This window comes from Bufo bufo, chromosome 1, assembly GCF_905171765.1.
Source record: "Bufo bufo chromosome 1, aBufBuf1.1, whole genome shotgun sequence".
NCBI lineage: Eukaryota > Metazoa > Chordata > Amphibia > Anura > Bufonidae > Bufo > Bufo bufo.
Window position 1 is genome coordinate 300,041,900 of NC_053389.1, and position 17,650 is coordinate 300,059,549.

Sequence of the window (17,650 nt, forward strand, 5' to 3'; positions counted from 1 at the left end):
GACTGAATCCTGATCCTTTTCACGCATCATCTTTGTGTTCAGGAAAAAGTGCAGCATGTTCTATATTGTGTCGTTTTCACATTAACCCCTGTGAGTGGAGCAAGCGCCGTAGCTATTAGGTGCCTGCTGTTTCATACAGAAGACACCCGGGGCTAATGTCTGTGATGCGCAGTAATGCCGATTGAGGACATTCAACCCCTCAGATGCCATGGTCAAATGTGACCACAGCATCTGAAAGGCAAAAAACCCAGAAGCCCACGCTTCTCAGGCAGGAATGCCTCCCTCTGGCTGAGATTGGGGAAGGCGTTCTGTTGCTGTGATAAGCCAGAGCCTGTACTACTATTATGATTCAGGCCTGCAGATGGCAGCGCTGAATTCTAATTCACTGATCTTTGTATAGTGTAATGGATAAAATTCCCTTATTTTATACTTATTGCAATCTAATGATTGCATCTTGGGCACCACTTGTCGGTCTCAAAAAAAGTAAAATAAATTTTTGAAAAAATTAAAATAAAAAAACATTCAAATCACCAAAAATAAAATAAAAATAATCAAAAAAATAAACATCATAGGCATTGCCATGTTCAAACACGCCCACATTATTAAAATATAAAAAAAATTATCCCATAAAGTGAATGGCGTAACAGGAAAACAATAAAAATTGCCGATTCGCTGTTTTTTCGGCGCTTCTTCTCCCTCCAAAAATTGAATAAAAATTATCATATACAAAAATGGTAGCAATAAAAACTACAGATTGTTCTGCAAAAATGAGCCCTCACACACCTCCGTAGATATAACTATAGAAAAGTTATGAAGGTCATAATATGGCGATAAAAAGACAAATTTATTTTTTACATTTTTTTTTCAGTATTAAGACATAAGATAATCAATATAAATGTGGTATCATTGTAATTGTTCTGACCCAGAGAATGAAGGGAACTGGTCAGTTTTTACTGCATAGCGAACAACATAAAAACAAAACCTACATCGTATGCAATATAAAATAGTTCCATTAGAAAGTGTAACTTGTTCCGCAAAGAACAAGTCCTCATACAGTTGCGTGAACAGAAAAATAAAAAAGTAAAAAATTGAAAATCACCATGTCAGGAAGGGATTAAGGCCTCCTTCACATGGGCGAGTTTTCCGCGCGGGTGCAATGCGTGAGGTGAACGCATTGCACCCACACTGAATCCGGACCTATTCATTTCAATGGGGCTGTACACATGAGCGGTGATTTTCACGCATCACTTGTGCGTTGCGTGAAAATCGCAGCGTGCTCGATATTGGGCGTTTTTCACGCAACGCAGGCCCCATAGAAGTGAATGGGGCTGCGTGAAAATCGCAAGCATCTGCAAGCAAGTGTGGATGCGGTGCGATGTTCACGCATGGTTGCTAGGAGATAATCGGGATGGGGACCCGATCTTTATTATTTTCCCTTGTAACATGGTTATAAGGGAAAATAATAGCATTCTTAATACAGAATGCTTAGTAAAATAGGGATGGAGGGGTTAAAAATTTTTTTAACTCACCTCATCCACTTGTTCACGCAGCCGGGCTTCTCTTCTGTCTTCTTCTTTGATGACCTGGGAGGAAAAAGACCTTTGGTGACGTCACTACGCTCATCACATGGTCCATTACATGACCCATCACCATGGTGATGGATCATGTGATGGACCATGTGATGAGCCCAGTGACGTCATCAAAAGTCCTTTTCCTCCCAGGTCATCAAAGAAGAAGACAGAAGAGAAGCCGGGCAGCGCGAACAAGTGGATGAGGGGAGTAAATTTTTTATTTATTTTTTTAACCTCTCCATCCCTATTTTACTAAGCATTCTGTATTAAAGGGAATCTGTCACCTGCTTTTAGCATTTTAAGCTTTCAACATTGCCATGTTCAATAAAGTACCTTATTTCCTGCAGTGGTCTTCTTACTTTATTTTAGTTTGTCATTTTGATAAAAAAAAGCTCTTTTTCTGATATGCTAATGAAGCTCCAAGGTGCCCAGAGGGGCGTTTTTTTCCTATCTGGAGCTCAGTGATGCCCCCCTGCAGTGCCCAGCCCGCCTTAATTTGAATCCCAAGAACGCCTCCTGATCCTGAAATAACCTCCAACAGCCCCGGCAAACGGTTCCGCCCCCTCGCCACGTCATCTTCTACCTTCAAGAAATGCCCCAGAAATCTCGCACAGGCGCAGTACCGCCTGCGCGATCATCAAGCTCCTGAGGGCAACAGCCTCAAAAGTCTCACTGGGCATGCGCCGAGCCCAGTGACGTAATCTGAGCGCTGTTGCCTCAGGAGCTTGATGATCGCCCAGGCCGCAGGCGGTACTGCGCCTGCGCAAGATTTGAGATTTCTGGCGGCCGAAGTAAAAGATGATGTGGCGAGGGGGCGGAACCGTTTGCCAGGGCTGTGGGAGGTTATTTCAGGATCAGGAGGCGTTCTTGGGATTCAAATTAAGGCGGGCTGGGCACTGCAGGGGGGCGTTACTGGGCTCCAGAGAGGAAAAAAACGCCCCTCTGGGTACCTTGGAGCTTCATTCGCATATCAGAAAATGAGCTTTTTTATCAAAATGACAAAACGAAATAAAGTAAGAAGACCACTGCAGGAAATAAGGTACTTTATTTAACATGGCAATGTAAGGCTGTTTCATCATCCCAAGTACCGTCCGAGATCCAGCGTGTGCGCAGTTCACTGCCGACCCGGGCATGCGCACTGCAATGTGGATATACTTAGCTTTCTCTTGCTCGGCTTGCCTCCAGTCTCCCTGCTTGCTTCCGGTCCGCTGGCGCATTAAAAGCGATGCCGCTCCCCACAATGGGCATAATAGTGCGCATCCCCGGGCCGGCGGTGAACTGCGCACGCGCCGGATTTTGGCCGGTACTTGGGATGATTAAACAGCCTTATAGGGCGGGACCAGCAAGAGGCTGGGGAGGGGTAATATGAAAAGAAGGCAGAGCAGCCTGGGCACCTACAACAAGAACCCTGCCCCTGTGCACTTGCGAGCCCTCATTTTCATATAGATAAAACTATGTTTTTTCAGCTTGTGAAAGTCACAAGAACACAACAAAGGTACCATTGGAATCTTATGTAGTTGTGCTAGATCGCCACGTAAGCAGTTTATATTGTCAAATTTTGGTGACAGACTCCCTTTAAGAATGCTATTATTTTCCCTTATAACCATGTTATAAGGGAAAATAATAAAATTTACACAACACCTAACCCAAACCGGAACTTCTGTGAAGAAGTTCGGGTTCCAGTCTGGGTACCAAACAAGCCGATTTCTTTCACACGCGTGCAAATTGCAGTAAAACGCTTTGCACTCGCGGGGAAAAAATTGTGCATTTTCCCGCAATGCACCCGCAGCTTTTCCCGCACGTCACCCGCAACGCCCGTGTGAACCCAGCCTAATACAAAGTAACCTCATCATGTAGCCACACATTAACCCCATTGTTGCCCATTATGTAAGGATGTACTTCATGGGGTCATTTACTGTTAATGTGGAACACATGGAGGGACTAAAGTGATAAAGTAAATAAAAAGTAATAACATCATGTGCCTCACATTGATAATAAATGACCCCTCTATGCTGCTGGCTAATTGTGGTCCAGATCTTGGGGGGGCACTTGCATATTGTGGCACACAGTATATAAGGTGGGGGGCACACATAGTATATGGGGGGAGGAGGCACTGATCACTGCAGGGATGTGGAGGACACCTTGTCCGGGTTTGGCTCCTTCTGGCACAAGCGGTACAGGAAAGACTTGGGCTCCTGGCACAAGGTGTGCTTAATACTCCGGAAGTATGTGCTGCCCGCGTTAAGCTGGACCCGCTTTCCATCCATTCTGCCAGTGTTATCCTGCTGACTAGGCCTGCAGGGCTTTGGGAGGCAGAGCAGGAGAGGCCAGGGCTTGTGGGTCCGCTGCCGGGACTAGGGAGGGTCAGGCTGTGCAGAGTCATCTTGGCTTCCACAGGCTCTGCTGGTTTCCTTTGTGGTTCTGACTCCCTTTCCATTAGCATTTTCTTTGGTGGCAATGGCTGGCCATATCACAGTGGGAAGGGAGGGACGCCCTCCTTCCTTCTCCACTGTGCAATAGCACAGTTTAGTATCGAAGAATGGGTAATCCTACTAATGAATTAAACCAACCTTCTATAAATAATTTCTGCGCATCTGCCTTCTCTAACCCCCAAGGGTCAACAGGTATTGCCAGGGGATGCAGACCTATGGCTATAAATTTCCACTGTAGTTGCCGTATTCATGAACAGCCTTGTAGAGTGGCTGTCAGTTCTGGTATATATAGTTGCTTATTAAGCAGCCTGTAGGTTTTCATATGACATACTGGAACATATCAACAGGGGTCAAAAACACCTTATGAGCCAGGAAATGCATTAGCTCCATGGGTGGACTGACCATGAACCCTACATGGAAATTTCCCTCAGGGCCGATGCCGCAGTCTGGGTACATAATGATCTGATGCTCTCAGCTGATTTAATGCTCGGAACATTAGGTACTTATGCACCTGGCCAATGGGCTCAGGTGCCCTCCTGAACTCAATTGTATCATAGTCTTTAGGATGGTGATACAGTTGAATACTGTGACGAGGGCAGCTGTATTTGGTGCTGCACTGTGGTATTTGGTTCTGCTGAAGCAGTATTTTTTGATGCACTACGGTATTGCATCATAAAATATTGCTTACTTGTGTTCTCCGGTCTTCTGTTAGTTTGGACCTGTCTACAACTTGGGGCCACTTTAAGTTCCCAGTCCGTCCCTGATTAGCTCCGTTACCTACTGGGTATGCGGTATGCCTGAAAAATGATCGGGCTCTAGTTTATAGGATGACCACAGTGTTTTACCAGTGCATGCCAAGGGATATTACTACATACACTAATTAACCCCTTAGTGACCACCCATACGTGTTTTTATGTTTTTCACTAAGGGGCCTTAGTCTGGACAGCCCCTTTTTTTTATGGTGGACCAGTCTAAGCGCTGCACTGGTCCCCCGTGCAGTTGGGAGCGGAGGCCCGGTTCTCACACGGCACCCTGCAAATGCAATCACAGGGCACCAGACTTGGGTAATTTCCAGCAGGTCAATGTCAGAATAGCATTGCCATTAAAATGCAATGCACTATAGGGATAGTGCATTGCATTTTAAAAACAATCAAAATACTGTCTGTTATAGTCATTAAATAAAAAAAAAATCCATTAAAAAAACACTTTTTTTCCCATGGAAAGTACGCTTTTCAATGAAAAAATTGCAAAAAAAAAAATCTCCCCCAAATGTTTGGTATTGCCGCATCCGTAACGACCCAGACTACATAAATATCACATAAATTATCCCCTACAGTGAATGCCACCAAAAAAACTTAATAACATGCAATTAAAAAGCGTAATTTACTCTAAAATAATATCAATGAAAAATACAAGTCATCCCGCAAAAAATCAAGCCCTCACATAACTCCATAGAAAGAAAAAAAAAAGTTATGGGTCTTGGGAAGCAGCGATACAAAAACATTTTTTTCCTTTTAAAAAAAGGGGTTTTATTGCAAAAATGTAGTAAAACATAAAAAAAATATATGTATTTAGTATCACTGTACTGTAATTGTACTGACCCAGAGAATAAAGATATCATGTTATTTATACCGGAAAAATGAACGCTGTAAAATTTATAACGTAAAAATGCATACATTGCCGTTTTTCCCATCTCCCTCCCAGAAAGAGTTAATAAAAATGAATCAGAAAGATATGTGCATCCCAAAATGGCGCCATTAAAAACAACAACTTTTCCCACAAAAAAACAAGCCCTCATACAGTTATATAGAAGGAAAAATAAAAAAGTTATAGTTCTTGGAAGGCGACGATGAAAAAAGGAAGAAAAACGAGTGGTCAGTAAGGTCCAAAACAGGCTGGTCACTAAGGGGTTAAAAGACAGAATGAAAACTGTGTGCAGTGCTGGTTAAGACGTTGATGAATCCTGAAAATCTTTCATAATAAAAATGTCATTTTTGGTGTTTTTAGGCACAGCCGCCGCCTGTGGAATTTTATATCTATTTGCTCGCTATCGTTACTTTAATGGTTACAGCATTTCATCACAGGGCAGGTAAGAGTCATTCAGTGTAATATAATAGAGTGAAAGCAATGATGGAAGGTTATACAGTGACCAGCACATAGAATTCCGACCACAACCTGCGCCCTCCTTACACCCGCTTTCTCAATAATCACAAGGTCTCCTTCTTTGTTCTTCTCTTGTCTTGTCATGTCTAGGGTTCTCACAACATGTTGACATGCAGTGTTGTATATTTGCTATTAATAAGCACAATTAGGACTTTTCTGATATACTGCAGCAGGGGGCAGCACAGAGCCAGTGGCACTCTGCACCTCAGAGAACACATGTAGCAATATTACTTTTCTAATCATTAGGGTATGGGGATACTCTGAACCTATTGATCAGTGTCAGGGAAAAATCACAGACTCTGTTGATTCCCCATTGTCAATGTATTCATACATTTCCAAGAGGAATAACAGAGGAACAGCACAGAGCAGAGTCCTAAGAAAAGATGATCCAGCATTAGAAATTCCTGAAGATTACAAGAACTTATTAAAGCCTCATTCACACGTCCGTGCTCAAATCCGTAAGCAGGTGGTCAGTGATGCATCCGTGAAGCTGTCCGTGAAGGATCCGTGTTGGGTCCGTGTGTCAGTTTTTTTGCTGTCCGTGTTGTATCCGTGGATCCACAAAACACGGATATCGGCGAGGTGCTTTCAGCATTTTGCGGACCGCACATCGCCGGCACTTAATAGAAAATGCCTATTCTTGTCCGCAATTGTGGACAAGTATAGGACATGTTCTCTTTTTTTCGGGATCGGAATTGCGGACCCGGAAGTGCGGATCCGCAATTCCGGATCCGGGCAGCACATCGTGCTGCCCCATAGAAATGAATGGGTCCGCAATTCCGTTCCGCAAAATGCGGAACAAAATTGCGGACGTGTGAATGGACCCTAAACAGCTGAATAATAATTTTTAAAGCATCTCTTCTTTATGATTCGTGAAACACGGATGCAACACGGATAGCATCCGTTGTTTTCACGGACCCATAGACTATAATGGGCGTGATGGATCTGTGAACACGGACAAAATAGAGCATGGATCCATGCAAAAAAAAATAAAAAATGTACCCACGGACCGTGCTAAAACACTGATGTCTGAATACACACATTAAAATGAATGGGGACGTGAGCTGTCCATGGAGAACACGTACAGCACGCGTCCGTGAAACACTGAAGTGTGAAGGAGTGTCAGGAGTGGGGGACAGGTGCTCTTTAAAGGAAATGTGTCACCAAAACTGTTTTCTGCCAGTTAAAACCAGATAGTAACACGCATCCTTTTTATCTAATCTGATTTTATTCTGATCACAGATTTAATTATTCTATTTCTGAACATGATTATGGGGGCGGCCGTCTTTCCCGATCTGTTCTTAACAGCATTTATACAGCATTAAGAAAATTGCTTTACGGCAGCCACATGGTCCATAGACACAATGGTCAGGATCGGACCTCATTGATTTCTATGGGAGAGTCTTCTAGGCATGTTCTGTGACCTGTGCAGAGGTCATTGTACAAGGAAAGAATAGATAAGATTTGATAATCACCTATTGTGAATGCTGGATCCTATTATTAGACTATTAGATTATCTGGAACGACCGTTTGTTCCCAGTAATCTGGCCATCTGCGCCGCCGATCACCTGATGAATGAAGGAAACGCTTGTTTATCAGATGATCCTGTCGTTCGTGCTGGCACCACCAATCATCGTTTCTGGGCATCAGATCGTACTGCTATCTAGAAACAATGATTCTGTATGGGAATGAAGGATCACAATAGCCATCCCTCATCCGGAGGAGATCGCTGCGTGGTCTCCTTCACTGAGTGAGCAGCCAACTGTTGGGAAGAAACGCTTCCTTCCCGACAATTAGCCCCTCCATCGGGCCGTCTAAACCCGCCTTTAGTGCCCAGTGCAAAAACTGCTAAATTTTATGTATAGATATTGACATGAAAAATCTAATATAAAATCATCAAATTCTTTAAAAATATTTTAAAAATAAAAGCCTGATTTAAACAATAGGTCGTTTTATGGTGACACATTCCTTTTAAGAACAATCTGTCTCCAGTTTTCTTTTTTGCATTATGGGATTTGTAAGGAGTCTTGAGGAAGCGTGCATGAAAGCCCTATCAGCATTGCTGAATAGTCAGGATGTCTTAGGATGGGGAGCTGGCACACCTGGCATCTGATTCACTTGGCACCATTGACATGAGTGCATTATTAGTGGGGACATTATTCAGAGTCCACAGCCAATGAGGAAAAACATCCCATCAGTCCGTCTAGTATGCTCTCCAGCGGCACCAGCTGAGGCTTATTTTTCTTGCTGTTTCCTGCTGCTTGTTTGTCACCCCAGGACTGAGCTGTGAATCAGCAAGCTGCTTCCTTGACACGTACTACAGAGAAGTGACACTGCACGCGTCTCTGTATACTTACCTGCTATGAGATTCCACAGCTGCTCATGAAGCAGATCTTTGTCATGATATCTCTAAGAGTTCAGATAACTCACTAGGTTTCATTCCTGTATAAAACTTAGTGATCCCACTTGATAGTCGCATATGCTTTTATGTGTAGGTACTAGTGTTGAGCGCGAATATTCGAAAAGCGATTTTTTTTCGTGAATATCGGCACTTCGAGAATTTGCAAATATTTAGAATATAGTGCTATATATTGGTAATGACGAATATTCATTTTTTTTCGTTTGTTTTTTAACACAGTGCATTTCAGGTGATTATCCCTCCCTTCTTCTAGCTTGTGGGCCAATAAGAAGGCACAGCTTAGAAACATCCTTAGCAACCAATAGAAAAGTTGCCTACCCCACGCCGATATTTTGTGCGCATTACGGAAATAATACATTGCCGATTTTCGCACTCAAGAATATAATCTTGAATTCGCGATTTCACGAATATATGATGAATATTCTACAAATTATTTGCAAAATATCGCAAATTCGAATATTGCCCCTGCCGCTCATCACTAGTAGGTACAGCATGCTAGATCATCACTGTCACTTTAAGGGGCACAATAGACTTGATGGTTACAGTCACTTTAAGTGGTACAAAATACTTAATGGTTACAGTTACTTTAAGTGGTACAAAATACATGATGGTTACAGTCACTGTAAGCCCTCTCACACGGGCGTTGCGTGTGAGGGCCTGACAAGATGCGGGTGCGTTGCGTGAAAATGCACAATTTTTCCACTTGAGTGCAAAGCGTTTTAATGCGTTTTGCACACGTGTGAGAAAAATCTGCATGTTTGGTACCCAGACCCAAGTTCGGGTTTGGGTTAGGTGTTCTGTAGATTTTATTATTTTCCCTTATAACATGGTTATAAGGGAAAATAATAGCATTCTTAATACAGAATGCTTAGTAAAATGTCCATTGAGGGGTTAAAAATAATAAACAAATTTAACTCATGCCATCCACTTGGTCGCGTAGCGGATCTCCTCTTCTTTCTGCTTTCTTCAGGACCTGGCTAAAGGACCTTTGATGACGTCACTGCACTCATCACATGGTCCGTCACCATGGTGATGGACCATGTGACGGACCATGTGATGAGTGCAGTGACATCATCAAAGGTCCTTTAGCCAGGTCCTGAAGAAATTAGAAAGAAGAAGAGATCCGCTACGCGATCAAGTGGATGGGGTGAGTTAAATGTATTTATTATTTTGAACCCCTCAATGGATATTTTACTAAGCATTCTGTATTAAGAATGCTATTATTTTCCCTTATAACCCTGTTATAAGGGAATATAATAAAGATCGGGTCCCCATCCCGATCGTCCCCTAGCAACCATGCGTGAAAATCGCGTAAAGTTCGGGTCCCCATTGACTTTCATGGGGTCTGGGGTCAAGTTCGGGTCAAGTTTGGGTCCCGAACTTGAACTTTGACCTGAAGTTCGGCGGAACCCGGTGAACCCGAACTTCCACGGGTTCACTCATCCCTAATGATGATCTTATTCTGTGGTTCAGAACAATTATGATATCAAATTTTTAGACTTTTCCACATTTTCGCACCCATACCTTTTTTTATTTTTCCATTGACATGGTGGTAAAATAAAAATTCATACTCACCCTATCCATTTGAGTGCGAAGAGGCCACCGTGGCCATCTTGATTGAAGATCCCGAGTGAAATCTCCTGCGCATATGACATCACCACGCGCAGGAGAGTATTATTGTTATAACGGATTAACCCCTGAACTATTATTCTCAGATGCCGCGATCAGTGATGAGTTCAGAGGAGTTCAATGATGGGGCGACACAATCACTGCTCTCCGTCATTGCACCTGCTACTTACAAAAAAATGCGCTTCGTGACTAAGTAATTGGTCACGAAGCAACTTTATTTGTGATATTCAGCGAAACAGCCAAATCTTATTTTTCTTAACTTGGCTTATCACCTGCCTTGTTATGCATTGATAAATCCCTAACTCTCATATGGCAGGCTAACTAGCTTGGGTTACTATCTAAAAACCTGGAATAGCTGGGTAAGAATCTCTTTGAATTGGCAATGGACAAATGCAGTGACAATTCCTCAATACGTAGCTAGCGTCCTGGGAAAGCTGGGTAACATAGCATGTAGAGATGTAATAGAGACTGCGAAATACTAAATCTACCTAAATAAACCCCCATTCTCCCTCCAGAATAGTATGCTATAATTTCCCTTATTTTCCTTTCAAGATCCCAGGACACAATATTTGTGAATTGATGTATTTACAACTCTTTTGCTGCCCTTGCCAAGTCTAAGAAAAGTTGGTGTGACAAGGGCAGAGCGAGGGTGGGGTCATCAACACCGGCCGGAGTAAATAATGACTGAAATCTACGACAGCTTGGAGCTGCCATAGATTTCATTCTAGTGCATGGAAAGCCGGAGGAGGTATGTAATTTATGACGAGGCCTGCACCATCAAGCCTTGATAAATCAGGGCCTAAATGTTTCTGAATAAATCCCCCCTTTGGAATTTTTTTTCCAGCTCCCCACTACATCATATGCAATATTAAAGGGGTTCTGCAGTTTGTTTAAACTGATTATCTATCCTCTGGATAGATCATTAGCATCTGACCGACGGGGTCCCACACCTGGGACCCCCGCCGATCAGCTGTTTGAGAAGGCAGGCGCTCCAGCAGCGCCGCGGCCTTCTCACTGTTTACCGCTGGCCCAGTGACGCCACGACTAGTATCAACTAGCCTGGGCGTGGCTAAGCTCTGTTCACTTGAATGGAGCTTAGCCCCGCCCAGGCCAGTGATACTAGTCGTGAGATCACTGGGCCTGCGGTAAACAGTGAGAAGGCTGCGGCGCTGCGCTCAAACAGCTGATCGGCGGGGGTCCTGAGTGTCGGACCCCCGCCGGTCAGATCCTGATGATCTATCCAGAGGATAGATCATCAGTTTAAACAAACTACAGAACCCCTTTAAATGGTGGAATTAGAAAGTGAAACTTGTCCTGCAAAACAAAAAGCCCTCAAACGGCTATGTGAACATAAAAGTAAAAAAAATAATGGCCCTGGAATTGCAGGGAGTGAAAAAAAAAAAAACTCTGGGGCTCAAAGGGTTACATTTAATAAATGTATCCACATTGATGGATCCCAGTGCATTCCTTGCTGTCATCTGCAACTTGGCAAGATGATGAACAACAACCAAGGATGTAACAAGTAACCATGGGGCCCCTTAGCAAAACTTGGAGCAGGGACCCACTGCATCAGATGATGAAAGGGTTATAATTCCCTCCTAGAAGTGCTTACAATATACAGATTTAGGCCAGGTCCTTCTGCGGTATCACATTAACATACATGTGAATAAATGTACACTATTTTCTCCCAAAAGGCTTCAAATCAGTGAAATGGATGCTGATGTTCATAAAGCATTCATAAGGAGGGAATCATATGGCTATTTAAGCTAGATAATATCCACATTTATACACCTCGCTGATTTCACTTACTGTCGTTTGACTGATTGGATATTGGTATTATATGACCAATTGGACTCAGAAAGATGTCTGCAATAGACCTTATTGATGGCATGAACATGCAACCCTGATTGAGTGAATGCACTTTCTGATTTCTCTATGAATATAGTGGTTTCTATATTTTTTTTTAACTCCTTGCTGACCGCCCATTCACTTTATACTTGTGGGCGACTGGCACATATCATGCAGTTGCGAGAGCGGGGAGCCCAATGTCAGTGACAGCAGGGCTCCCCATAGAGAAGGCAGGGATGGTTTTTCAAATATGTAAAAAAATATTAACAGTAGACGGCTCATCTGATTGAAAATAGGAAAAAAAGAAAGGAAAAAAAGGAAGGGCAAAAAAAGGGGGGGGAAAAGGAAATGGGATGTTTTTTTTCATTGCCCATGGCTTCCCCATTGCTCTATACACAGCCCTCAATGACAGCTGTGTATACGAATCAGCAAAGCTCTAGTCCTAGTGATTGCCAAGGGACAGAAGTTTGCATGCACTGCTGGGTCTTAGCAGACCCAGATCAGCTCTGCAGTGGGGTTGTATAGCCTCAGCTACTATGTCTGCCCCAGTTACAGGAAAAATCTATAAAAAAAAAAATGTAATGTTATAATGCACCACAAAGGTCTTGTATAACCATGTGGGGGGCACAAAGTGAAAAACTGAAATAAATAAGGCCAAAATAAAAAATAATAAAAAAAATGCCACCACATGCAATGCAATGCAACTTCTAGCCCTGCCCTCAGCCAACATAACTTGTAGAACATATTGCCAGTCCAGGCCTAGATCCATAGAATAGATCAGCAATATCTGATGAGTAGGGGCCTACACCCCCTCTGATCAGCTGTTCCCAGCCTCCAGAACTGAAACCAGCACGTTGAACAGAGCCAGAAGTACAGCTCCGTTCAAAGTGTAGTGGCCATGTCAAGTTACTGCATCTCAGCTCTCAATGATATGTACAGGTGAAACGCGAAAAATTAGAATATCATGCAAAAGTCCATTTATTTCAGTAATGCAAATTAAAAGGAATTGCATTAATGCAGCTTAAAATTAGAGTTTTGTGAAAAGGTTCAATATTCTAGGCTCAAAGTATCACACTCTAGTCAGCTAATTGGTCCATACCCCCTGAGCAAAGGGTACCTCAAAATTGTGACTTTGGGGTTTCATAAGCTGTAAGCCATAATCATCCAAATTATAACATATAAAGGCTTGAAATATCTCGCTTTGCATGTAATGAGTCTATCTCATATATTAGTTTCACCTTTTAAGTTGCATTACTGAAATAAATGAACTTTGCATAATATTCTAATTTTTCGAGTTTCTGGTACAAAACACTTCGATTTGGAATCCTTGGGTTATAAAAATGCTCTAAGATTTTAAGGACCTGTTGGTGTTCAAGCTAGTCAAGCTATGGTTGGCTTTCTTTCTCTTTCTCCAATACATAGATGCATATTTATTTGTTTTGCCATTCACTGTGGATTTTTGCTTTATTACTAATTTTCTTTTTTTTGTGTTTTATCCTGTTTAGGTTGGCTCCCATGTATCTTAATGCCGGAGTTCTCTGGTTTATGATGGCTCTTTCTGCATTAGGCATTCTTGATGTTCTTGCCTCCCATTATGTCGGAGTGGACATTCTGTGATACTGGGCAGGGCAGTAGAGGCAAATGGGAATGATTAATGAACAACCTAAAATTACATATTATAACAACCATCACTGGAGGCTTTACATGAATGAGATGAGAAGTGTGAAGAAAGGGTAGATGACTGCTGTGGACTGTGGTGTCCAACCTGTGGTGTTTCGAACTTGGGCTGTCAGGGAATGCTGTTAGTTGTAGTTCTGCACAAGCTGGCATGCTGCAGGTTGGATACCACTGCTGTAGGAATTCACTGTAATATTATAGTGTCATAATCTGACTTCGACATGATCATAACAGGACCGTGTGACCACAAACCATGCAAAAACCAGATCATAGACAAAGGTGGATGCCTTATGAACCACTATTGTTCAAACTCTCATCATCATCCCAGACTACATAGGCATCTTAAGTGCATCAAAAGTAGTCCCTACATATCAGCCTGTTCTTTTCAGTTTTTAGCAGATACCTGTCGGATAATAGACTTTTCAACACACCTACTGCACCTATAAAGTTCTGTTGCATAAAAACTTACATAAAGTAGGGATCTGTGGCTTTATCACCATAGAAACATAGAGACATAGAATGTGTCGGCAGATAAGAACCATTTGGCCCATCTAGTCTGCCCAATATACTGAGTACTATGGATTGCCCCTGGCCCTATCTTATATGAAGGATGGCCTTATGCCTATCCAATGCATGCTTAAACTCCTTCACTGTATTTGCAGCTACCACTTCTTCAGGAAGGCTATTCCTTGCATCCACTACTCTCTCAGTAAAGTAATACTTCCTGATATTACTTTTAAACCTTTGCCCCTCTAATTTAAATCTATGTCCTCTTGTAGCAGTTTTTCTGCTTTTAAATATTCTCTCCTCTTTTACCTTGTTGATTCCCTTTATGTATTTAAAAGTTTCTATCATATCCCCTCTGTCTCGTCTTTCTCCCAAGCTATACATGTTAAGGTCCTTTAATATTTCCTGGTAAGTTTTATCCTGCAATCCATGTACTAGTTTAGTAGCTCCTCTCTGAACTCTCTCCAAAGTATCAATATCCTTCTGGAGATATGGTCTCCAGTACTGAGCACAATACTCCAAATGAGGTCTCACTAGTGCTCTGTAGAGCGGCATGAGCAACTCCCTCTTTCTACTAGTAATGCCTCTCCCTATACACCCAAGCATTCTGCTAGCATTTCCTGCTGCTCTATGACATTGTCTGCCTACCTTTAAGTCTTCTGAAATAATGACCCCTAAATCCCTTTCCTCAGATACTGAGGTTAGGACTGTATCACTGATTTTATATTCTGCTCTTGGGTTTTTACGCCCCAGGTGCCTTATCTTGCACTTATCAACATTAAATTTTTAGTTGCCAGATTTTTGACCATACCTCTATTTTTCCTAAATCCTTTTCCATTTGGTGTATCCCTCCATCAACCCTGTTACAAATCTTTGTGTCATCAGCAAAAAGACACACCTTACCATCGAGGACTTCTGCAATTTCGATAAAAACAATATGGGTCCCAGAACAGATCCCTGAAGTACCCCACTTGTAACAACCATGCCAATATTAATTTAGCACTTTTTCATAGCAAGTCTGGATCATTTCTTATTAAACCTGAGTGAAATATACTTCCAGATGCTCGACACTGCGTGTGAGGTTCTCTCACAGATCAGTGCAGTTTTCAATGTGATTGTTAGGGTTTGTTCACACGAACGTACATTCCGTATATGGACCGTTTTCTGCGTTCTGCATACGGTCCGTATATGGAACTCTGTGTGCTGTCCGCATCCGTTGCTCTGTTCCGTGGCCCCGCAAAAATTATGAGTCCTGTCCTATTCTTGTCCATTTTGCGGACAAGAATAGGCATTTCTATAATGGGCCTCCTGTTCCGTTCCGCAAATTGCGGACCGCAAAAAAAAGCACGGTCGTGTGAACAAGCCCGTAATGGCCGAAATGGTCACCAACAACATGTGTTCAGTATTAGGGCTCGTTCACACGACCTTTGGTGTCCCATGCCCGTGCTGTGAACCGCAAATTGTGGTCCGCAATGCACGGGCACCTTCCATGGGGCAGGCGCATGGGAATCGCAGACCCATTCATTTGAATGGGTCTGCAATCCCTCCAATCCGCAAAAAGATAGAGCATGTTCTATCTTTTTGCGGTGCGGAGGCACGGAACCCCCAAAAGTACTCCGTAGTGCTTCCTTAGTGTTCCATTCCGTGCTTCTGTTCTGCATCTCCGGATTTGCGGACCCATTGAAATGAATGGGTCCGCATCCGTGATGCGGAATAACAGCGGAACGGAGCCCGTGTATTACGGATCCGCAAATGCGGTGCACAATACGGGAACGGGACACCAACGTTCGTGTGAACGAGCCCTTAAATGGAAACTGTGGCCTGCCCCTATCTTGCTGCTTTGCCACTGGTAGGGAGTGGAGCTTAGGTACAACAAAAGCAATGGTGATGCCCTCATTGCACCAAAGGGCTATTTTACATATTAAGAAAAGTATCATAACTCAGGAACAGAGCCTCGTATAAACAAAACAGTGTATTAACCAGTTGAACCACAGCAAACAGTTGGATAGGGAGGTCGCTGGTGACAGACAGGATCATTCCTGACCCTGAAAACTGAATGTCAATACATAAATTTCTTACTATTTGTACATTTCACTGCTTTTTGAAGGATGAACATATTTAATGTGGTAATGAGGATAGTCCAATAAAAAACAAAAAAACAAACCTCAAACCAAGTTTAAAACAAAATATGATAATGATAAAAATATGATTACGAGAATGTATTCATTTATTATAATACATTCCCTTTAAGACACTTGTACATTCTACACAGTGTATTATTATATGAAGGAAAGGCTACTAAGGCAATTCTCTAATATGTTATTTAATTTTAAAACATTAACTTAAAACTGCAGGTCTCTTAAAATATGCTACACTCAGCTCAGAAAAATGAAATACTGAATCTCTTATACTAAACCATGTAAATGGAAAATCTGGTGTAAAGTAGAACTGGGTTAGTTGCCCATAGCAACCAATCAGATATCACCTTTCATTTTCTAAAGGAGCTGTGAAAAATGAAAGGTGGAATCTGATTGGTTGCTATGGGCAACTGAGTTAGTTCTACTTTACACCAGTTTGATAAATGACCCCAAGGTTTCTACTCTCAAGTGTAACTTTACAGCACATAGCTTGTATTTGCTATGTATATATGTGTATTGCTTTCATATTGTTTGGCAGTGAGATATTTGTCATCCAGTCATGGCGGCTATCGGCACTAGTGGAAGGAAACAAAAGCAAAAGAAGCAATTTCAGCAATCTGTTTTTGGCACTGCCTGTTGGAAATGGGAAGTGCTGGTCGTTTAGGATTTCCAGTCTCTCCATTCATAACCGGACACGTGACTGTAAACAGATGCAATCACATAAAATCACCAACAATGTAGGGACAAGGAAAGTAAAAAAAAAAAAAAAAAAAACAGGTAGAGTGGATTTATACAGTAGTCCTTAATATTCAAAAATCCAAATGAATTTAAAGCTCCACTGTCATAAGAACCATAAAAGGGTTAAAAAGTAGGTGAGTTTGTAACACTCTGAGAGCCTCACATTATAATGATTTAGGCTCTGCTCACATCCGTATTTTAGAGGCACCTTTGGCCGTTTTTATTTGAAAGAATAACGCTATTTTTCCTGTCAAAATTACATTAAACTATGACAGAACCTGACAGATCTCATTGCCAAATTAAAGAGGTTCCTCCGGATAGGTCATCAGTATCAGATTGATAGGGGCCTGACAGCCGGAACCCCTAATGAACAGCTGTTTAGGGCTGCCATGGTGCTGGAGACTATACAGTGCATGGAGCTGGGGTACTGCAGCTTAGCTCCCATTCAAGTGAATGTAGTGAATGCTGGCGCCAGAAGCTACACATTGTATGGAGCCTTCTGCTTCCATCCATACACTTTTTCCAACA

At 42.4% G+C, this 17,650-nt stretch overlaps 1 protein-coding gene across 4 annotated transcripts in view; it reads left to right on the plus strand.

The window, feature by feature from the left end:
• The window catches only part of LTC4S (leukotriene C4 synthase), a 174,252-nt gene extending 160,266 nt beyond the window's left edge, over positions 1-13,986 (plus strand). For all 4 annotated transcript variants that reach the window (XM_040440946.1, XM_040440965.1, XM_040440956.1 and 1 more), the window contains exons 5-6: positions 6,011-6,092; positions 13,568-13,986. In XM_040440946.1, coding sequence (XP_040296880.1) covers positions 6,011-6,092; positions 13,568-13,679 — 194 coding nt within the window. In that variant the 3' untranslated portion in view covers positions 13,680-13,986. The remainder of the gene's footprint in view (positions 1-6,010; positions 6,093-13,567) is intronic.
• Positions 13,987-17,650: the final 3,664 nt, after the last annotated feature.